The sequence below is a fragment of the Sorex araneus genome, chromosome 11 (assembly GCF_027595985.1).
Source record: "Sorex araneus isolate mSorAra2 chromosome 11, mSorAra2.pri, whole genome shotgun sequence".
Classification (NCBI taxonomy): Eukaryota; Metazoa; Chordata; class Mammalia; order Eulipotyphla; family Soricidae; genus Sorex; species Sorex araneus.
The window spans coordinates 48,429,738-48,452,715 of NC_073312.1; the positions used below are offsets into that span (position 1 = coordinate 48,429,738).

Below are 22,978 nucleotides of genomic sequence, written 5' to 3' on the forward strand. Positions count from 1 at the left end.
TTGAAAGGCAACCTCAGGTGGTGGGGTCGCCGCGACAGAGCCTTGGGAGCCCCAGAGATAAGTTGTCATTGGCCAGATGTCTCGCGGGTATAAGTTGGCTGTTTCTGAAGCAATGCAGTCAATGCCAGGTCCTTTCTTCTTTGTTTTTGGGCCAAATCCTGCCGTACTGGGTTGTTATTCATTTGAACTCCAGCTCAGGGTCGTTTCTGGGCTTAGGAGATTCAACCTCTAGCACACCAGCCCATAGTTTATCTCCCAGGTCCAAAGAGCCAGTTTATTTTATTTATTTGTTTATTTATTTATTTATTTTTGCCTTTTAGGTCACACCTGGCAATGCACAGGGGTTACTCCTGGCTCTGCACTCAGTAATCACCCCTGGTGGTGCTCAGAAGACCATATGGGATGCTGGGAATTGAACCTGGGTCGACCGCGTGCAAGGCAAACGCCCTACTCTCTGTACTATTGCTCCAGCCAGGAGCCAGTTCATTTTAGTAAGTATATACATACTACATACTAAGGCTTCCCCGAAGCTTCGGCTACAGTGGTCATCTTCCCAGTGTCCACTTTAGGCGTATGTGAACTCACAAAATTATCAGGGCTCATCGGACGTTAAATGTGTTGGTGGGGAGCTAAGATATAGGCTGACTTCCTGATTTACCTAGGCGTGGAAGTCTTGGTTTTGGCTGGGCCAAGGGGAGCACATCTAGCTATATTCAGGGTTCTATGCTAAGGGATCACTCTTAGGGATCATCAGTGGTTACTTTGGGCCACAAGGCCTAGCCTTGGTCATAAAGATCAGTATTTAATGCTTCTCTGAGAATATGTAGGTAGACTCTGGGCTCCAAGAGCAATCTCTTCTCTGAGTATTGGATGGAGTGCCAGTACAAAGGGAGATTCCATGGGGATCAGAAGTGTGCCTTACCCCCACCCTGTCAGTCTCATTTCTCACTCTAGTGTCCAGAAGTCCCAGAGGACTTATTTCAAACCATACTGTACAACAAATGTCACCTGCAAGCACTAGTGGTGTCCTTCCTCCAATGACTGGTGAGTTGTCCAGCCACCAATTCATGTGTATCCAATCAAACAGAGGCAACCTGGTTTTAATCATCAGCTGTTTTATTTTGAGGAACAAGAGATTTAAATAACTGGATTAACATGTCAGAATATATCACATAGTGAATATCTGAGACCAAAGACTATAGTTAAAAAATGACAGGCTAGCAGAACCTCAGATAACTTAATACAGTAAAACAGACTTGGGATACAGGGAAGGATAAAGAAGATACTGTTAGCACATTTTTGTTCTAATCACATTTGTGCGTTGCCACAAAATTGTTTCATTATAGAACATACTTGTTAAGGAACCAGTTATTTTCATATGAAATAAAAATAAAAGTGGAAAGGCATTTTGACTGGTTTTCTGAGCAGTTCTTTTGAAGAAAAAAAAAACTGAAACAACAAAACAACCTTCTTCAAATACTTAAATTATAGCCAGAGTAATGGAATAAACACTTTATAGAGTATCTATTTAAACCCCTAGGCCTGAGGCAACTTCTAAGCTATGGACCAGGAAAAAGAAAGGATAAACTGAAATAGAGAACACTTCAAATCAGAGCAATTAAACTCCCTCCACTGTCCTTTGTCAGGAAGTAGGAAGGAGGCTTTGGCTGTGAGTGAGTGGGAGTGGCCCTCTGAGCTGAAATTGAGAAGCTGAAATTGAGAAATTTCAATCTCTCAGGAACAGAGTTGGTTTTTCTCTTTCCCCAAACCAAGCACACATCATGAAGTCTTGCTGTTTTACTTCAATGTCAAATGCGGTCATTTTTAGGTAACTCTAAGCAAACCAAAAGTCACAGAGCATCCAGATATAGTTTCATCCCGGTCAGAGCCAGTAACTAAAAGCCATTATGTTGCAATCGATTCTTTTATTTTCCAGTCAGCCAACAGTTCCAATTTAAGGCTTTCTTCCTTTTTTGCGTAAGGATTGTCCTTCTCCAGAGAATGCGACGAATCTGCCCCCAGCTTCATCCTAAATGTGAAGATGAAATATTATTTTCTGAAACTTCTAGAAGACTTACATAATGTTTAATTTTGCTTATTGTTTCCTACAATGCCTTCCATTTGTCCTGCGGTCTGTAACTGTCTGCAACATTTAATAACACATGGTGGGTAGTGTCCCCTGGGGCCTTCAGGCTTCCTTGTCTGCACTGGACATCCTTTCAGAGCTGTACATTTGGAGACTCCTTGTGACCCAGATCTAAGGTGACTACTATCTATTTCTCTCATTTTTGTGGGGCATGTTATCAAGAGAGTACAGAAGTGCCTGCCTAGTATGTATCTGATCCTGAGTCCTGCCGGAAGAAACTCATGGACGATAGAGTGGGAAGTAATCCACAGCTGGGTATGGACCACAAACCCAACAAATATAAAAACTCATGCCCTGCATTTAGAGGAAACGACTTCATAATGGTTTCTTCTTCTTTGGCTTCTTTAATCTCTTCTAAACTCCTATAATTTGAATGTTACCATGTAAACTTGGTGCTTTCCAAAGTTGTTCTCCTGGGGTGAGCTGGGGCTTGTCAAACTATTCACAGCAAGTGACTCCTGCCTCCAATTACAGCATCAAGTCCAGATGTCTGGGTGTCAGGCAGAGGAAGGACACCAAAGGTGACAATATTCAGGTTATAGACTGCTCCTTCTCTTAATTTGCTTGTGCTATCCAAGGTGCTGATGCAACGTAGAAGGTCTAGACAGGCTTCAGAAAATAAGTCTCCAGCCTTCCCCGGGCTGGGAGAAGGCCCCCGAACAAGACAAGGGAAAGGAGGGTGCGGCGTTCTGTTCTGTGACAGACATTCCATTGTTAGCTCTCCTTTCCAGAGGTGCCTTTCAACTCTGCCATCTAAACCAACTGCCTCTTGGTTCTTTTCATAGCCTGTTTATACCAAGCTTTCTATGGCCACCTATGAGGTCAGTTACCATTTGTCCTGCTCTTATCACATTTAACTGCAACTGCCCACTCTTTCTTTTTGCTATCCATTTACTTTATAACCTGTTCCATGGCTTTATTGGGGTTTAAGGATGTAGTAGAGTTAGATATATAACTCCAGTCCCATTTTCAGCAAGAACTGTGCAGCCAGGAAGTAGCTTATGGCCTGACAGCCCAACCTGAATGATGCACTGTGCATCTGCCTTCCTTGCGCCCCTAACTCTCCACAAGTCCAGGACTTGCAGAGAAGGAACCAGAAATGCAGAGGGTCTCAAGTGCCGGTGTTCTCTAAACACAAGGAACATGCAGGTGTTTGTGCCATTCACAATTGTTGGGGTGTGAGTACAACATATGAAGGATGCACTGGGTTATGAGAGTTTTAGCTCCTAAAAGAAGTGCACCCACTATTTACAACAGCCATAATCTGGAAAAAACCCGAGTGCCCAAGAACAGATGACCTGCTAAAGAAACTTTGGTACATCTACACAATGGAATACTATGCAGCTGTTAGAAAAGATGAAATCATGAAATTTGCGTGTAAGTGGATTAACATGGAGAGTATCATGCTGAGTGAAATGAGTCAGAAAGAGAGGGACAGACATAGGAAGACTGAACTTATTTGTGGAATATAAGGTAACAAAATGGGAGACTAACACCTAAGAATAGTAGAGATAAGGACCAGGAGGATTACATCACGGCTTGGAAGCCAGCCTCACATGCTGGGGGAAAAGGCAGCTCAGATAGAGAAGGGACCACCAAGTAAAGGATGCTCAGAGCACCCGCTTGCGATGGGAGATGTGTACTGAAAGTAGACTATAGACTGAACATGATGGCCACTTAATACTTGCATTGCAGAACACAACACCCTAAAGGAGAGAGAGAGAGTAAAAGGGAATCCGCCTGCCACAGAGGTGAGGCGGGGCGAGGGTGGTGGTGGTGGTGGTGGTGGTGGGAGGGATACTGGGGACACTGGTGGTGGAGAATGGGCACTGATGGAGGGATGGGTATTCAATCATTGTACGACTGAAACATAAGCACAAAAGTTTGTAAGTCTGTAACTGTATCTCACAGTGATTCACTAAAAAATGAAAAAATATATATGTGTATATATATATATATTTTTTTTTTTTTTAAAAAAAAAAGAAGTGCACCCAAGGTAAAAGCACCACACTTTGCTAGTACCGACTGCCTAGTGTCTCAGAAGCCTTCCTTTCCCATTATACCAGAGTACTCCCAGGCTAAGAGAGCTGCTCTCTCCACAAGGCTCAGTGGAAGAGTTTATATCTATTTTTGTTTGTTTGTTTTGTTTGGGGACCACACCCAGTGATGCTCAGGAATTATTCCTGGCTCTGGACTCAGGAGGTAATCCTGGCAGTGCTTGGGGGACCACATGGTGTGCCAGGTATTGAATTCAGGTCAGCTGTAAGGCAAATGCCCTACCTATTATATTATTTTTCTGGCCCAGTGGTAAAGTTTTTAGGCAGATCATCTGTAGTCAGGAGCTCCTCTTCTTGACCCTGACTTCTAAGAGCTTTCATATTCCCTTAAGTAGAAATGCAGATGCTGGACCCAGAAGATAGCTCAAAGAACTGGAGCCCATGCGTTAGGCAAGTGCCCTTGTTCAATTCCTGGCAACACCAGATGCATCATCAAAATCAAAACCAACAAAAGCAGCTGCTTATTGGACTCTCCCAGGAATTAAATAATTAAGGACAAAACATCTATAAGTTGATAAGGTGTTGATTATCACTAGCAGGTGATGTTAGAAGGTAGCTTGGACCCCACAGCCTCTGCAGCACAATCTAGGTTCCAGGAAGAGAATCCCAGGTGGGGTAAAACATGACAAACATCGTTAGAATAGAAAGAATCCCCCTCCTCATCACCAGCAAATAAAAATTCTCATTTGAAATAAGCTCACCTCTTCAACCTTTTTGACCTGAGGCCTTGAATTTCTGATGAAAGTGATCTTACCAAGTTTAAATTCATAATTGGGAATTCCTCTGTAGAGAAAGCGAGAAATGTTAGTTCCAGGAAAAAGAAAAAAAAAATGACTAATACTTTTTCGTTTTTGGGGTCACACCTGGCTTACTCCTGGCTATGTCCTCAGAGGATAATATGCAGTGCTGGGGAATTGACTCTGGGTCAACTATGTGTAAGGTATGCACCTTGTCTGCTGTACTATCTCTGTGGCATCCTAAAATTCACTATTTTCTATTTTGGTGTTGGACCCACCCCATTGCTCAACATCTCCCTCAGAAGGAAGCAGCTGGGCAGGAGCCTGTAGAATTGGAGGTCCCTAGGGACCATTCAGGCTGCCAGAGCACCCAAAAGATCACATTTACATTGAAATCATTTCACTATTTAAGAGTCAGGGTTAAGGGCCGGAGAAACAGTACAGGGGTTAAGGTGTTTGCCCGTATATAGCCAACTCTGGTTTGAAATCCCAACACCACATATGGTCCCCAAACCCCACCAGGAGTGATCCCTGAGCAGAGAGCCAGGAAAAAGTCCAGAGTCTGGCCCCCAAACCAAGAAGAAAAAACAAAGAGACCACGTAAATCCCCATTCACAGCATTTTTCTTTGCGCAAATATGCACAGCAGAATGGTCTGGCAGCTACCATTAGGGCCCCTAAAGCAGGAAATCTGCTCTCCAAGTCTCTGGACTGAATTGAAAAAACTATCTAGGTGAGGCATGTCCTGCTTGTTTGGGGGAAGCTGACAACATGTGACTTAATTACTTGAGCTCACAAAACAGGAAAATAAGCATATAACTATGGAATCAAAAGGTTTTAAATAGGGGAGAGCTCTGATCAGGTGCCTGGGGACTGAACTGGAGGCAGAGGGAGTGGGACAGCAGCTGTTCCCCAGGGGGAGAGGTTCGGTGGGTGAAGAAGGTAACAACACACTTGCCCCGGCAAACACTGACCTGCAGTGCTCTACCCAACAAAGGAGATCCTGGCTCACTCTCCAGAGCAGCAGCGGGCTGTCTTGCCCAGACACAGGGGTCTGACATATACCCTCTGTGGGCTAGACAGTGACAAGGCAGCCAGTGGGAGCAGAGACAGGGTCAACTCACCTCTTAATATCTCCAGGCTTGATTGGGGAAGGACTGGGCTCCACACCTTTCTTCTTCCCATCCAATCTGTTCCCAGAGCCAGAGAAAGCCTGGAGAGTCAAGCAGAAGAGTGTATGTGCGCTGAACCCTTAGTGTGACCACCAGCATACATGTGTCCTTTGCTCAGGGACTACATCGAGGATACAAGCTCAAGCCCTCAACCCCAGCTGCTATAGCACAGGGAGCCAGAGGATATGGGACCATTGCCTAGGGGAGAGCTATGAGCTGACAGCTGCCTCAGTCCACAGCTGATAATGAGGTTAGTCTGCAGGGCCACCTAGTTCTGACCCTGAACGTGGGCTAAGGCCTCCACTGTACTATCCCACAATTTAGCCCCCTAGTCTTGCCTCCTTTGCTGACTCCTTCCCTCACACCATCCCCTACACCCGTTTCCCACAGAGGGCAGCAGGGCTCGAGGGTCACAGAGCAACTTACTTTCAAACAGTGTAGGCAAAGAAAAAGGACAGGATTTTAGATTTTAGAGAGGGTCAAAACAAATATGGTCTTGGGGCTGGAGCGATAGCACGGCAGGTAGGGCATTTGCCTTGCACGCGGCCAACCCGGGTTTGATTCCCAGCATCCCATATGGTCCCCTGAGCACAGCCAGGAGTAATTCCTGAGTGTAGAGCAACCCTGTGCATCGCCAGGTGTGACCCAAAAAGGAAAAAAAAAAAAAAGCAAATATGGTCTTATTAGGTGAGAGTAAATGAAGAGAAAATATGTGTCTGTTGTATTATTTTTTCACTTTTGGGTAGATCAGTTAGGATTTTTTAAAAAGTGTTTTGGTTTTGGGTCATACCCAGTGACGCTGAGGACTTACTTCTGGCTCTTTGTTCAGGGATCACTCCTGGCAGGGCTTCAGGGACCATATGGGGTGCTGGGGATCGAACCCAGGTCTCCTATGTGTAAGGCAAGTACCCTGCTCACTGTATTATTGCTCTAGCCCAGAAATTTTTATTTATTTTTTTTCCAGTTTTTTTTGGGGGGGATCACACCTGGCGATGCACAGGGATTACTCCTGGCTCTGCACTCAGGAATTACCCCTGGCGGTGCTCAGGGGACCATATGGGATGCTGGGAATCGAAGCTGGGTCGGCCCAGTGCAAGGCAAATGCTCTACCCGCTGTGCTATTGCTCCAGCCCCGAAAATTTTATTTTTATATGTTAGTTTTGGTGGCAATGCTTGGGGGCTACTCCAAATTATTGTGCTTGGGAGAACCATGTTGTGCCATGGATCAAAGTCAGGCATATCACATGCAAAGTGTATGTGCAGCCTATTGAGCTATCTTTCCTGCTCAAAGGCTCTAATTTATTATTATCTGGGGGAGTTGGGGCCATACTTGATGGTGTTCAGGAACTACTCCAGATTCAATGTTCAGGGATCATTCCCAGTTGTGCGTGGGGTTGAACTTGGGTCGGTAACATGCAAGGCAAATACCGTAACCCCTGTATCTATCTCTTACGGTACAGACTTTTTTCTCCTCCCTCCCCCCCCACCAATAAGGAAAGGTTGGACTTGCTTTACAGTGCTTTAAACTGGAGAATTTCAGACAAACGGAGACGTAAGAGGGCTATTTGAAAAAGTGCCATATACACATATGCACAACCTAAATCTTGCTGAGGTCCCCAGAATGGTACAGAAGACTTGGGAAAGGAGTAGATGGCATAATCATGCATGCAAGGAAAATGTGTGGCCAGATACTCACACGGAAGCCCAGCTCTCCAGCATAGCCGCTGTGGTCAGCTTCACTTTCCTGACAGGGTGGCAGAAAAGCAAGATAAGCATTTCATCAGGGACAACCAAATTTGTTATTGCCTCCCTCCCCCCTTTTTATTTTGTTTTGTGGACCACACCCAGAGATGCTCAGAGGTTACTACTGGCTCTGTGCTTAGGAATTTCTGCTGGCAGTGCTTGGCGGACCACATGGAATGCCAGGGAATGAAACCAGGTCAGTTGTATTTAAGGAAAATGCCCTACCTGCTATACTATCACTCTGGCCCCTCTTGGGCCTTTCTTGCCTGATGCTCCACACTCCAACAAGAAGGATACATGGTCCCCCCAGGAGCAGGACTGGCAGAGGTAAAGGAATGTTTCAGGTCAGCATCAGCAGAGATCACATAGTGGAGTGCTGCCAGGACCTTATACGGCATTATTCCCAAAGACCCCATCATAACCAAAGGTTGCAGACCAGGCTGGGACCAGAGGAGAGACTTACAGTGGACTCTTCATGCGGGACTTGTCTTTCAGGTTCTTTGTAGCCCAGTGGAGCATCAAAGTCAACCTGTATCCCAAGAAGTACAATCTGAGACATGGCCATATTTAGGTTGCTTTATATTTTGTTTCTTCTTCTTTTTTTCTTTGTTTGATAGTGCTGGGGATGGAACCTACGACCTCAATGAATGACTGAGGCAAATACTATCTCTGTCACATTCCTGGCCCAATTTATATTTTTAAATAATACAACTGTGGGTTCATATACATAGTTAAGAAACATGCCTTGTTCACTTTTCCCATTACCCCACTAGGAATTTTTTTTTTTTTAATTTTCCATTGAATGACTGAAATAAATCCTTACAAAGCTGTTCATGATTAGATTTCAGTCATACAGTATTCCAACACCTATCCCTCCACCAGTGTACATTTCCCAGCACCAGTGTCCCCAGGTTCCCTCCCATCACTCCCCACCCCCCACAGCCTGCCTGCCTGCCTCTATTGCAAGGGCTTTTCTTCTCTCTCTGTCTCTGTATCTGTCTCTGTCTCTCTCTGTCTCTCTTTGTCCTTTTGGGCATTGTGGTTTGTAATATTGACTGTGAAAGTTTATTAAGAATATCCCTTTACCTACTTTTAACCCTCAGATCTTGTTCAGCGTGATCATTCCCAGCTATTATTGTCACACTGGTCTCTTCTCTATCTTACCTACCCTCTGCCCCCCACACACTGGTGGTTGATTTCAACCATTGACCAGTCCTCCTAATCCCTGTTTTCCCTGACCATGGATATTAGTCTTCTAACTATATATTTTTATATACTTCAGGTGTCAATTTTAGTTTCTTAATCGAAACTTCTTCTGAAGCATCAAAAACAGCAGCAAGGAAACCTAAACAGTTAAAACAGTAAAACAAACCCTAATAGTAATTCCTGCCCTAATAGAACTAGTGAATTATATAAGAAGAAGGCGCTGAAGTACAGTAAGACTAATGATAGCATGTTACAGAAGAAAAGGAGGAAAAGGAGGAAAGGCTGAATGGAAAAAGGTGCATTGTGTTGGAAACAAAGAACTGAATATAGATCCACCTGGCCCTCCAAATACAGTCTCAAACAGGGAGAGCGCCTGCAAGATGAAAGGACTCAGACCACCACTGAGGCTTGCCCACTAGGAAATTTTACGAAACAACTATAGTATCATTCTCAAAATAAAAATATCAATACAATCCAACCCTTACTCAGACTGCTCTGGTTTTATATTACCTTTTCACAATTTTATTACCACTGTAGGTGTCTACATCCCCCAAATCAAGACACTCAACAGATCCAACACTACCTGGGTCCCCAGCCTGTCCCTTAACTATATCTACTTCTCTCCTTGCCGTTCTCTGCTGCCCTCACTTCCAGGAACATCACCATTCTAGCCCTCATTTCTGAAATTTATTATTTCAAAAATGATGAAAATGATGTACCAATGGAACCAGAGAATGTGTAGCCTTTTAGTGTTTTGTTTGCTTCTCCCCTCATCCCTCTCCCCTAGCCACACAGGGCTTCCTCTTGGCTCTGTGCTCAGGATCATTCTTGACAATGCTTGGGGACCTTATGTTGTGCTGGGGATTTAACTAGGGTCTGCTGTGTGTCAGAAAAGCACCTAACCCCTGTACTAACGATTTTCCAGTCCTTTTTAAATTTTGGTCTTTTTGGGTTAGCTTTTGAGCTGGCTCTGTTTATGCTCAGTACCACTCCCCGGCATTCCACCAGGCTACTGTATACACTCCATTCTTTCCCACTCAGGGCTGAGAAGACTTTCCTAGCTTCGAAGAATACCACACGGGGCAGGACCGAGATTGCAGTGGATTCAGCAATGTCAGAACTGGCAGCAACTGTGCCAGCCACACTGGTCCTGAGATGGAGCATAGGATGGGCAGCCTGGCCACAAAACTCTGGCAGTATCTTCCTCCTCTCTACCCACATGGTCCCAAGGGCTGTATTGTATCTTCCTGGGCAATGGCTTACAGGGCACACTGACTGCCCATCCTCTTTTAGGCCTAACTGCACCGCAAACATCTGAACCACTCACATTCATGTCGCACTCGATGATGGACACGGCCTTGTCAGGTTTAGTCTCCATCACCCGCAGTTCATAAATCTGTGGGATGAACAAAGGGCTCAATTTTAAAAAGGTAAATACCAGTTCCATTGCTGTGCTTCTAGGATGTTTTCATGTATCACTGTCATCCCGTTGTTCATTGATTTACTCGAATAGGCACCAGTAACATCTCTATTACACTCAGCCCTGAGATTTTAGCAGCCTCTCCTTACTCATCTTTCCCAACGATTGGAGACTCTTTCAGGGTCAGGGGAATGAAACCTTCGTTACTGTTTTTGGCATATCAAATGCCACGGGTAGCTTGCCAGGCTCTGCCATGCGGGTAGGATACTCTTGGTAGTTTGCCGGGCTCTCCGAGAGGTATGTATATATCTGTTACTGTATTTGGAATATGAATACGCCATGGGGAGCTTGCCAGGCTCTCCCAAGCGGGCAATACTCTCAGTAGCTTGTCAGGTTCTCCAAGAGGGAGAACTAGGCTATTAGATGTCTAGGATGTCTAAGATGTCCACATATTCTAGGATGTTTTCATGTATGGAGGAGAAAACAAACAGAAAGGAAGTAGAGGTAGTATGTTCTACTTTTTAAAAAAAATCATCTGAAGTTCTTTCTTTTTACCTAGAATACATCTGGGTTTTATAATATATAATGTGGACAGTCCCACAATTTATAAAACCTTCAACCTTAGGGGACAAGTCATCAGAGTAAAGTGAGAAGCCTCGATGCGCCTAGTCTGTCTTTAAGGGCCTCACACATGCAAGGCAAGAGGTTCTATGGCTTGAGCAACATCCCCAGATCCAAGACTATTTTCAAAGATTTCATTATTTAATAGAAGGTAAATACTTTACTGTATGGATGTGCAACCGTTTGTACACTCAACCCCTGCTCTACCTCCAGTGGTTTTATTATCACCAACTGTTACTATGGACATGTTTACATTTTTTGATAGTAGTGTTTTAAATTGTAGGTCACAATTAATCAGTAGGTCATAAATCTAACAGTGTTGCAACCAGAATAAGAAGGGGCTGGAGTGATAGCACAGCGGGTAGGGCGTTTGCCTTGCACGCGGCCAACCCGGGTTCGAATCCCAGCATCCCATATGGTCCCCTGAGCACCGCCAGGGGTAATTCCTGAGTGCATGAGCCAGGAATGACCCCTGTGCATTGCCGGGTGTGACCCAAAAAGAAAAAAAAAAAAAGAAAGAAAGAAATATACCAGAGGTACTAAATCCAGTGAAAGTACTAGTATATGCAAGTACATTGGCTACGATTAATTTTATGCATTGCACACTTTATCTGAAATTAATTTTCACTTTCTAAAAACATGATTTCAAATGGTTTAATTATTGAATGCAAATACAAATTGCAATAATTGTAAATAGTTTTCTACACTATTTTTCATAATTCTTTTAAAAAACTTTTTACTCATAGAACCATGATTTACAAAGTTTTATTTGTTTGTTTTGGGGCCACAGCTAGCAGTGCTCAGGAATCACTCTTGGTGGTACTACAGGAACCATATAGGATGACTGGGATTACAATACAACCCTCCCTGCTGTACTGTTGTCCTGGCCCTGATAGTTGGGTTTTAGGCATATAATATTCCAACACCAATTCCACCAATATCAGCTTCCCTCCACCAGTGTTTCCATACTCCATGCCTTCCACCCCCATCACCTTGATGGCACATTACAAAATTTGTGGTTGGGGCTGGAGCAATAGCACAGTGGGTAGGGTGTTTGCCTTGCACGAGGCTGACCCAGGTTCAAATCCCAGCATCCCATACGATCCTCTGAGCACCGCCAGGAGTAATTCCTGAGTGTAGAGCCAGAAGTAACCCCTGTGCATCGCTGGGTGTGACCCAAAAAGCAAAAATAAATAAATAAATTAAATAAAATAAATTTGTGGTCATAGGTTAGATCTCATGTTTTCAGCATTGTTAAGTCTGTGCTTTGGATATATAACTATACCATTCTTCCACATCATTAGTATAATGAAACCTTAAGCTCTGTTCTCCATTACTTTCCTTTTTTATCTTCTTTTTTCCCTCCTTGATTTCTTTCCTCCTCTGTCCTTCTCCCTGAGCTCTATTATTCAGGATTCTCATCTTTGAGACTTATACCCTAAACATTATTACTATTTTGTTGTTGTTTTTGGGCCAAACTTGGGAGTGCTCAGGGGTTACTCCTGGCTCTGCACTCAGGAATCACTCATGGTGGGCTCAGGGGAGCATATGGGATGCTGGGGATCGAACCTGGGTCAGCTGTGTGGAAGGCAAGCATTCTACCTGCTGTACTACTGCTCTAGTCCCACATTATTACTATTTTATATGGTAGAATACCTTAACTTACTACCATTGTATTTGTATATGCACCTAGGCTGAAAGGATTCCAAGGACACAATAAAGACCTTTTCAATTGAAGCACAAAGGGCAGGTAGCTTGGCTACCATGGTAAATGAAGCTGTAACTGATAATCATTCACCTCACTGAGTAAATGCAAGAAGTTCCCCAAACAGTTAAACAGTTGCTAAGTAATTAATGCAAGGCTCGAAACATAGATGCATAAAAATCTCATTAAAAAAAAAAGGGGGGTGTGTGTGTAGGTTTGGGTCAGACCTTGGAATTGTTTAGGGGCTACTCTTAGCTTGGTCCTTTGTGATTGCTCCTGGTGGTGCTCTGGGAACTGTGGGTGCTGGGGACAGAATCTGGGATCACACAGGCAAAGTATGTGCTAGACCTCTGAGCCACCTCCCTGGCCTAACCGATAGATTTTAAGAAGCAAACTGTAGGGGCTGGACAAACAGTTCAACAGTCCCAAGTCTGATTATCCCATACAATGATTCCTAGAGCAACACCTTAGCAGAGAGTTAAGAACAGACCCTAAACCCAACCCAGCTGCGACCCGCCAAAAAACAAGCAAACAGCACACAGCCACTTGTTAATGACCCTGACCTAATGGAGTTGGGTTCCAGGCACTGTGGGTCCCATGACTGAGACACTCACTTTCTCGTTGTAGTTGATCGCAATCACATCCCCGGTGGTCAGACAGGCAAAGTTTCTCAATGCGTTTTCCAATCTGCACACATGGTTAAGGAACCATGACTGGATGGGCGCCTAAAGTCTGAAATGCATGTGAGGGGTTTAGATGGTGACTATCAGGCAGAGAGTAAACCATGCTGACACTAAAACACATGGCTTTGACACAACAGTCTTTCAGTCAGCAATCACAAACACTCTGCTAAGGAAAAGACTGAGTCATAAAAGACTGATAAGGTTCCACCACACAGAACCCTGAGAGAGAGACAGATCCCGAGTGTGGGAAGCAGCTGCAGGTAACCTGGATCTAGAGTCAGTGAGGATTGACAATAAAGGGCGTAAGGAACCACTTGTGAAGGTGGAATAACTGGTGATATAGGGTGTATGCACATTTGTCAAACGCACCAAATTATGCATTTTATTGTAGGTGCATTATAGTTTAACAAGTTGACTTTAAAATCCCAATAAGGCTGTAGATTTATTTCCAGCACAGAAAAAAAGAAAGGTAAATAAATAAATCCAATGAAAGCAAAGAACACACACAAAGAATGAGTCATAGATAGGTTCCCAGGTTCCTTCAAAAGTTTCTCAAAAATCAGAGAATTTTTATTCTTTTGTTCTTTTTATATTTTGGTTGGTAACTCAACTTTAGGAGTTTGTTCCAAAATACATTTTTGATTTTAGGAAAGATCTGGCAGTGTCTAGAAGCTATTCCCAGCTCAGTATTTGGGGAATGCCTCTGGGCAGTGTCTAGATGACCATGCACAGCATGATCAAACCCGGGTCTCCTGCATGTGCTCAGCCTGTGGAGCCATCTCTCCACCCCCAGAAATAAAAACAAATTTAATTATAAACTTCAGGGACCCAGAGACAATACAGTGGTTACGGCATATGCCTAATATATGCCCAACCTGGGTTTAATTCCTGGCACCACATGGTCCCCAGAGCATGATCTGTGCTCCCAAGCACCAACAGGCATGGCCCTGATGGTCATGGCACTGCTGTGGTGGCCTTGGTATCCTGGTATCTCAGGACCAGAACAACATCACATCCTCAGGCCCTTGCAATGAACTACTTGGCCTGGTTAGAAGAGAATCATTGAAGAGGCCCCCTTACTTCCTGAGCATCACTTGAGAAGAAGGAAATTAAAAAAAAAAAAAAAAAGAATTTACTTTCATTGTAGTAAATACTAACTAAAAACAATTAACAAAAATAACCCTGAATAACACAAATGTTCAGACAAGGAAATTATGCCTTAGCCAAATGGAATTGTTTTTATTTCCTTTTTTTCTTTTTTAAATTTTGGTTTAGGCTTCACCCAATAGTGCTCAGTGCTTATTCGTGGCTCTGCACTCAGGGATCACTCCTGATGGGGCTTGGTGGACTGTATGTGGTGCCGGGGACTAAACCCTGGAAGGCCACATGCAAGCCCTACCCACTCTACTATTGCTATGGTTCCCCACATGGGTTTTCTATCCGAAGGTCACTGAGGCAGTCTTGTGGCCACTGACAGCAGACAAGGACCTCCAAAGCAAAGCTCTGAAAGCCCAGGTAATCAGGCCTTGTCACAAGACACCATCCTCTTCCCCCGACTGCAATGAGTCAACAAGTTGGCCACAGGACACACTGTTCACAGACAGTAGTAGCTAGAGGACTTAACACAGCCTACCAGATCCAGGATCTAGTCGGTAGCAACTTGCTCTTGGGATTGCATTGAAGACAAGTGTGCAGGTGGAGAAGAGGAGGCAGTTTTTAAAACATTGTGTAATTCAGTTCTTTTGTTTGAAACTGGGGATGCAGCTCAGTGGTAGAGCAGGTAAAGGCATTAAAAAAAAAAAGAAGAAAAAAATACTCCCCACCCCCACCCCTTAATATCTGTTTCAAGTATGCATTTTGAAATAAGCAGGTGGTGGAGTGAGCACTCTATAAAATGATCGCAAATTAAACTGGGGCCTCCAAACCAGCGGTCAGGACTGCAGGCCTAAGCACACACAATACTCTCCGTGACTACACTCACCGGAACCTAAATCCTTTCCTTTCCTCTGGCTGACGGACAGAGAAAATGTACTTAGGCAGTGATTCCACACTCAAGTAGGTGGAAAGTACATAGCTGGGCTGGGCCACAAGGAGCCTGTGGCGGGGCAGGGGGGATGGACAACAGAGTGTCCAAAGCACCTGTCCAGGTCCCACATCTAGGAGTCATGGCAGAAATATCAGCTAGATGCCATGATTCTCCTGTCACAACTTCAATCTCAAGCATGTATGTGATCCCCAAAGTAGACCAATGCTGAATAATGCACTTGCTGTTTACCAACTGCGAGAGCAACCTTGTTTTGTCTCTTATTGCTAAAGGATACACTGCTTTGGGGTTGGTGATGTCCAAGAAGTCAGGGCTTTGAGGCTGGAATTTAGAGTATGTGGCCACTTGAAGGTTGACACTCTCCACCTGAACCAGGCCTCCTTCTTCCAGTAGCAAATTCTGCATCATCTAAAGAAAGAAGGCTTTAGTGAGGCTCCAGAAAAATCAAAAGGTCAGTAGAATGGCCCTGAACTGATACAAGGAACTGATGAAATCTCAAATTCACTTGAACTTTTTTCATTTTTTGGGGGGAGGGGGGAGGGCGTGGGCATGAAAGAATAGCCTGAGTTAAGGACCTGGAGACCAGTAATATAATTGTGATTTGAAGTCAGGAAGCTGGAAAATTGCTAGTGAGCCAGCAAGCAAGCTAGAGATGTGGAAGGCAGGCCAGTAAGGAGACTGCTGTAGTGGTAATGGGAGCATCTCTGCCGGCCCCGGAGAAATGGTCTATTGGGAGGAAGATGCAACATCAGCTGTCAGCTCAAGGCTCACCCAGGGAGGGGAGGAGTGTTCCCGGGGGCAGCTGGCTGCCCAGACGTGTCCCACACAACTTACAAGTCCCAGGGAAAGTAGGGCTGCACTTGACATAGGATGATATTGCCAGGTGGGCTGACTACGTATAGTCACTCAGCTGATGCTGTAGTGGAGGTAACGAAGTCCCAGCAACACCTGCTATATGAAGTCATTTCCACTGTCAAAGACAGCCCCATTCCAATTGTGGAATGGGCAGTGTGGTAGGTTTATGTTCTTGTTCTAAGAACAAGCTTGGCATTTAGAAGAATTAGGCAAGAAAGGTGGGTCAGAAATGAGAAATGCTGTGTGTTCTGGCATATTTTTTCTTGTTTTTAGCCTGAACGAGAACTTCCAATACTACAGAGCACCTGAGTGAGACTTTACCTCCCACCCCAGGTTGTTTCATTGGATATTTCAACTTTACTCCTTGGCCTGAGGCCACAAAAAGCTGCCTAGAAGCAAACCCAGACATCACAGCCCTTTGCGAATGCTTCACTAAGATGGTCAAGAAGAATGCAGCAGCAAGTGAACCTGGAAGCAGAGAGGATGGTGACTCTGGAGTGGCGCTTCCTAGAATGGAAGGGAATTGAATTGATGGCTGAAGGAAGGATAGTCACAGAAAGTGTGAGGAAAGGTGGGTGCTCAGACACCTGCTCGAGCCCCAGAGTAGTTGGGAGGCTTGTCTTGAGCTTGGATTCTGTATGTATACATGGGTCTACGCACATACTGCCTGACAGGCACACATCCAATGTCTCTGGGTCCTGGGTAGGATTTTGGTCTAAGTCCTAAGATGAACCCCCATAGCACTGAAACCAGGCTGACTCGCCCCAAAGAAGCTGGGAGCTCCCCGTCAGATGATACTTGCTGTTCAGCAGCCAGCAGAAAATGCCTTTCAACACAACCCCCCCAGAGAGGGGAAGACTTCAGGTCAGTTCTTCAGCAGAGGCTAGGGAACCTCTATAACCCTTGCTTCATTGCCACGGGAATTCAATTACAGGCAAGTGTCTTCAAAACATACATGCTATAAATGAACTGGAAAAAAATTACTAAAAACTGGGGGCAAAGCTATAAATAGCTGAAATGCTGTAGTTAGACCACTTCAGAAATAGTCCTGCTCCATTACTTGAAAAGAGCCTGACCCAGGACATTGCAGATAAACAGAATGGTGGTGGCTTCTAACTAATCACCTGCTCACCCAGGCAGGGATCACCTACTTGCTCACAAATTCATTGTGGAAAGCCCTGTGCACTATACCCGATCTCCGCCCGCCAGCAGTGTCACTCAAGGAGTAGGACTTGCACAGAAGTTGGGGGCTGCCCCTGCTTATGAAGCTCCCCACTACACAATAGGATCAGGGGCACAGAAATCCAGAAACCAGGGTGGCTCTCACTTACCCAGTGTGGGAGGTAGCAAATGCCCTCATCAGCTACAAACTCCAGCACACCGCAGTGTGTCATGCGATCTGAGTTCTTGTTGGTCAGTTTGAATAACATGGGGTAGGTAATGTTAAGTCGGCCTGAAAATGAACAGACAGCTATGAGGCCAGGGTCAGGGGAATGGAACCCTTCGCAAACAAGGAAGTTGGAGCTGAGTCCCTGGCACCATCCCTAGAGATTTGGTTAACACCTCAAAAGGCACCAATGGCCCTGGCTCTCTTCACCAAGATAGACACCTTCCAGGGACAACTCCCCTCAGAGATGATGAATGATACTTGGCTTCTGTTTTCATGGTACCTTAGGTCTCAAGTAAAATACTTACTGAGTTGATCGAGGGCTGACGGCGGCATAATTACTGTGGAAAGAATAAAAAAGAAACATTCAGAAAATAAAAATGAAAGAACAAAAGTTAAAATGTATTCTCTGTTATATCTTTAAAGCACCAATACTTTTATAGTAGCCAGGATTTCATAAGGCTTTTATAAAGAATTTGCTGTAATCTATTCTGATGTAAGATTGGATTTTGTCATAATTAACGTATGATAATACAATAAGCAGTAAAAAACCCCTACCACCACCCACCGTTATCAAAACTGGGGCAACCAACGTTGTTACCAGAACAACCAGCTGTGGTTATACATGCAAAAGAAGGGCAGTCTGGCTAGATATAGTAAAAGCTAAGGCAGGGAAAGGTAACTATTCAAAATAAAAACAAGCACATACTCTTCCCTCCTTTCTCCACATCTGACCTGTCATTAGGCCCTGCAAGCATGGACACGGAGAAGCAGCGGTACTGTGTTGAAAAGCGGTTCTGGAAGACCCGGGGAATCGGGTGGTCAAACATGTTGAAAGAGAACTAGAGGGAAGAGAAGCTGGTGTTAGGATAGAATAAATGTACACTTATTTGTGTCAATATCCAAACATAACAGGGTAATTGATAGTGTTAAATGTTTTCTAAGAAACAAACACTCCCCATATCCCCAATGAGACAGAGTGGTACTTTGTAAGGCACGGTGTGGGGCAAACCTATCCTTATGCCAGTCTTGTCCCTCTGCCTAACCTCTACCAGTTTGGAGATACAGTAATATTGCTGAAACACAAAACTAGTCACATCTCACCTGTTTTTAACATAGTTGTGCTTCCTGCTCCCCAGGTTCTGGCAGGACCTTGAATACATCTCCAGGATGAGTACTATGGTTCCACAAGTTCCTAAACCTTCCAGGTCCCACTGTTGGGCCTTTTCCCTGGAATTCTTTCCTGTTCTCACCAATTAAAATTTCTTTTTAAACATCTATTTATTGAGTCTGTGCTATCTGCCAGGTTCTGCTACTTTAAGTAGATGGTTAGGAAAGGACTCCCCACAGATGTCAGGAGGGACCCAGGCCCTTCTCCTGGCTTACCTGGCTATCATGTCTTCAAGAGCCTCCCCTACTCTTCCTAGGGTTGGGACTCTGCCTATAGGGGCACTCATATTCTACTCCCTCATGTTAATAAACAGTGACATAATGCCACAAAACAGGTAAGACCCCTGATCTTAACTATGGATTCCACTAAAAAAGGGTTTTAATGAAAAAACAAACAAAAAACCATTCCCAGTACAGTGGCTAGGACAATTGCCTTGACCAGGGCAGACACAGGTTTGATTCCTCGTTTGCCATGTGGTCCCCCAAGTACCCTCAGGAATAATTCTTGAGTGCAGAACCAAGAGTAACCCCTGAGCATCACTGGGTGTGACCCAAAAACCAAAATAAGAACCCAGCTCTTCCCAGTGGTATTCTCTGTATTCCAAACTGCATTATAATCACCTTCTTATTTTTTTTTTCTTTTTGGGTCACACCCGGCGATGCACAGGGGCTACTCCTGGCTCTGCACTCATGAATTACTCCTGGCGGTACCATATGGGATGCTGGGAATCGAGCCCAGTCGGCGCATGCAAGGCAAACGCCCTACCCACTGTGCTATTGCTCCAGCCCCACAGCAGAGGTTTTTGAGCTGACAACCCTTCATCCCAATCCCAATGACCTCCATTTCCTTCCCTGATTTTTTTTTTTTAATCAGACAGAAATCCTCAGATTCCTGTCTGGGAAATTACCTCTATAATCACCTGAGTAAAGAATCTGAGAATCTGAAATAAGTCATGAATTCCAGAAAAGCTGCTTTAGAGCAGAAGAAACCGGTGAAGTTCTTTAATACTCTGCACAGAACTTAACTGGAATAAAAGATTACACAACTAGCCAAGCTGGAGAGATAGTTCTGCAGTAGGGCACTTGGCTTGCCTTGCACTCCAAGCCAAGAACTCGGCAACCCAGGTTTAACCCCCCAGCACTACAGACATTTGCCGAGTCCTGCCAGGAGTGATTCGGTCTTTCCACCCACAGCAGAGACTAAATACCAAATAGCTAAAGCAATCTTGAGGAAAAGAAAAGAAAAATGGAGGTATCGGTATCCTGTTACCTGATCCCTGAGCACAGAGTAAGGAGTAGGCCCTGAGCACTTCTGACTGTGGCCCAAGACAAACTCACAACTAGTTATGGGGTAAATTCAGGCTTGAATGTCCCAAAGTAAGAGAGACATTTTCATTATCCAATCATCTATCAGTGATCACTTAGATTATTTCCATATCTTAGCTAAAGTTACTAATGCTGCAATGTCCATCTGGATGCACATATCAAGTTAATGAGTTTATATCCTTTGAACAGAAAACCAGAAGAGGGACTGCTGGGTCACACAGTAATTCTCATTTTCAATTTAAGAAATCTCCATAGCATCTCCCAAAATGGCTACACCAAGTTGCACTCCCACAAACAATATGCAAAGGTTCACTATACTGGGTGGGAGGATGTACAGTGGGTAGGGCGCTTGCCTTGCTGGGAGCTGACCCAGGTTAATCACTGGCATCACATATGGTCCACTGAGCTAACCAGGAGTAATTCTTAAATGCAGAGCCAGGTATGGCCCAAAAACAAACAAACAAACAAACAAACAAAAAAACAAAGGTGGGGCTGGAGCAATAGCACAGCAGGTAGGGCATTTGCCTTGCACGTGGCTGACATCCCATATGGTCCCCTGAGCACTGCCAGCCAGGGGTAATTCCTGAGTACAAAGCCAGGAGTAACCCCTGTGCATCACCAGGTGTGACCCAAAAAGCAAAACAAAAACAAAAAAAAACAAAAACAAAGGTCCTCTTATACCCTCATGAATACGTGACGTTCATTTTGATGTCACTCTCACAGGTGAGATATATCACCTGTGAGATATTTTGATCTTCATTTCCCTTGTAAATAAAGTTTTTTATTTTTTATCTGCTGGTCTATGTATCCTCTTTAAAGATCTAGTTAGATCATCTGTCAAATTTTTTTTTTTTTTTTGTCTTTTGGGCCATACCTGGTGGTACTCAAGGATCACTCCTGGTGGGGCTTGTGGACCATTTGGGGTGCTGGAAATCAAACGCATGTTGGCCATGTGCAAGGCAAATGCCCTACCTGGCCCCTAAAATATTTTAAATATTATTTATTCTTCGGTCCCACACCCAGCAGAGCTAGGATGGGGGTGGGGTTTCTCCACAAGATGATTGGGGAGACTTAAACCTAAAACTAAACCAGACCTAAACCACACCCTGCAGGGGAAGCACATGCTCTAACCCTTTCATCTCCCAGCCCTTCTATTTTTACCTTGGGCTATATTTCTGGTATAATTGAGTTATAGGAGTTTCTAAATATACTTAGATATGAACTCCTCATCACCTGATAAACAATGTTCTACTATCTTCTCCCAATCGGTAGGCTAATTTTTATTTACTTAAAATTTTTGTCTGTTTTTTGAGCCAAAATCCAACTGTGCTCAGGGAATACTCATTGCTTTGCGCTCAGGGATCAGGTAACATGATACTTCCACTTCTCTTTGCCTCAAGATTGCTTTAGCTATTAGGTCTTTGGCTGCAGGTCTATTAAAAAAAAAAAAAAAAAAGGGAGGAGTGTGAGGAGTGGGGGGGGGAACACCCAGCAGTGTCAGGGCTTACTCTGTAGTCGGTGTGTGTTATCGCCGCGACCCCCCCAAACTAAGAGTCGTGTGTGTGTGTGTGTGTGTGTGTGTGTGTGTGTGTGTGTGTGTGTGTGTGTGGTGGGGGAGGGGAACTAACACTGTAATGAAAGTAAAAGCTAGGAGAGTTTGGCTATGATCACATGACCAAGAGATACCGAGTCCTGAAAGAGCAAAAGCTGAGTGTTTACTCCCACCTGGACGCCCACTCCACTTCCGCCTCCGGGACCCCCCCCCCCCCACACCACCCCAACTACTTGCTTCACAATCCCAACAAAGTTTTACTTAATTCGGTGTGTTCCGTGTCCAGCACTCTGGAGACCCCTGGGTGGCCCTACACGTAGACGGTTCCTTTTCACCCTTAAGGAGCTCAAGTTCAACTGCAAGGAAATGCGAACCGGGCCCGAGACAAGTGGACAGGAGCCAAGGCGGTGGCGGGCAACGCTCGGGCTCTCGCCAGATGCGCCCGGGACGGGCAAACGACTCAGGCGCAGGCCCGCGTGACTCGGCATCTCCTTGCCCTCAAGTCCGCGCCACCCTGACGTCAAGTCCCAGCCCCCGAGTTTTTCCCGGCTACACTTACCATGATGTGTCACCGCTGCCGAAGCCGCTCAACCCAGAAAAGGCTCGGATGGAGCCCAAGCACCAGCGCTCCTCACAGCCGACGCCGCAGCTTGGGGATGGACGCTCCGGGACGCTCACCGGAAGTTCCGGATCCGAAATCTGAGGAGCGGTGCCGCGGATCGGGGTCGTCTGCAGAGGAAAAAAAAATCAGGCAAAGATCCTAACAGCTAAATCTCACAGGGGCATACATTAAAATTCAACTTCCATATTTTTTCCCTGTCAAAGTTATTCTTATACTCATTTAAAATTACCTTATGCTAGATAGTACTCCCCTCAAGATGAATTAGGTACGGCCCATTCTCCTGACTACACTACCCAGAATGCATGTGGAGCTTCCGGCCTTCGCTTCAGCCATCGTGGACTCGGGCGGAAGTCAGCTACATATCCGCCTTCCACCTAGATCGAGAGTTTATTGAAGTCCTAAACTGAGGCCCTTGCTGACGTGTCAACATGCTTACTTTAAGACGAAAATATTTCTTTCATCCGCCCCCGCCCCGAGTGGCCCGTGGGAAACAATAGGCTTCTCTTCCTAAAGATGTCCGTCGGGTTTCTGGG

The 22,978-nt window shown here is 44.9% G+C and overlaps 1 protein-coding gene across 1 annotated transcript; it reads right to left on the reverse strand.

Moving 5' to 3' along the window:
* Nucleotides 1-1,095: 1,095 nt before the first annotated feature.
* Nucleotides 1,096-22,809, reverse strand: UFD1 (ubiquitin recognition factor in ER associated degradation 1). The gene is made up of 13 exons (XM_004607475.2): nucleotides 22,675-22,809; nucleotides 22,383-22,552; nucleotides 18,485-18,617; nucleotides 18,084-18,116; nucleotides 17,720-17,841; nucleotides 15,811-15,941; nucleotides 13,421-13,493; nucleotides 10,388-10,456; nucleotides 8,318-8,383; nucleotides 7,808-7,855; nucleotides 6,064-6,152; nucleotides 4,905-4,986; nucleotides 1,096-2,029 (listed from the first exon to the last, which is right to left on the reverse strand). The coding sequence occupies exons 2-13, from the start codon at nucleotides 22,383-22,385 to the stop codon at nucleotides 1,955-1,957; spliced, it is 924 nt and encodes a 307-aa protein (XP_004607532.2). The 5' UTR covers nucleotides 22,386-22,552; nucleotides 22,675-22,809; the 3' UTR covers nucleotides 1,096-1,954.
* Between the last annotated feature and the right edge of the window lie 169 nt (nucleotides 22,810-22,978).

Coding starts and splice junctions, on each gene's coding strand:
- UFD1 (XM_004607475.2), bottom strand. Junction 7,856..8,317: donor TCCCGCATGAAGAGTCCACT/GTAAGTCTCTCC, acceptor CCACCCTGTCAG/GAAAGTGAAGCTGACCACAG. Junction 2,030..4,904: donor AGGTCAAAAAGGTTGAAGAG/GTGAGCTTATTT, acceptor CTTCACATTTAG/GATGAAGCTGGGGGCAGATT.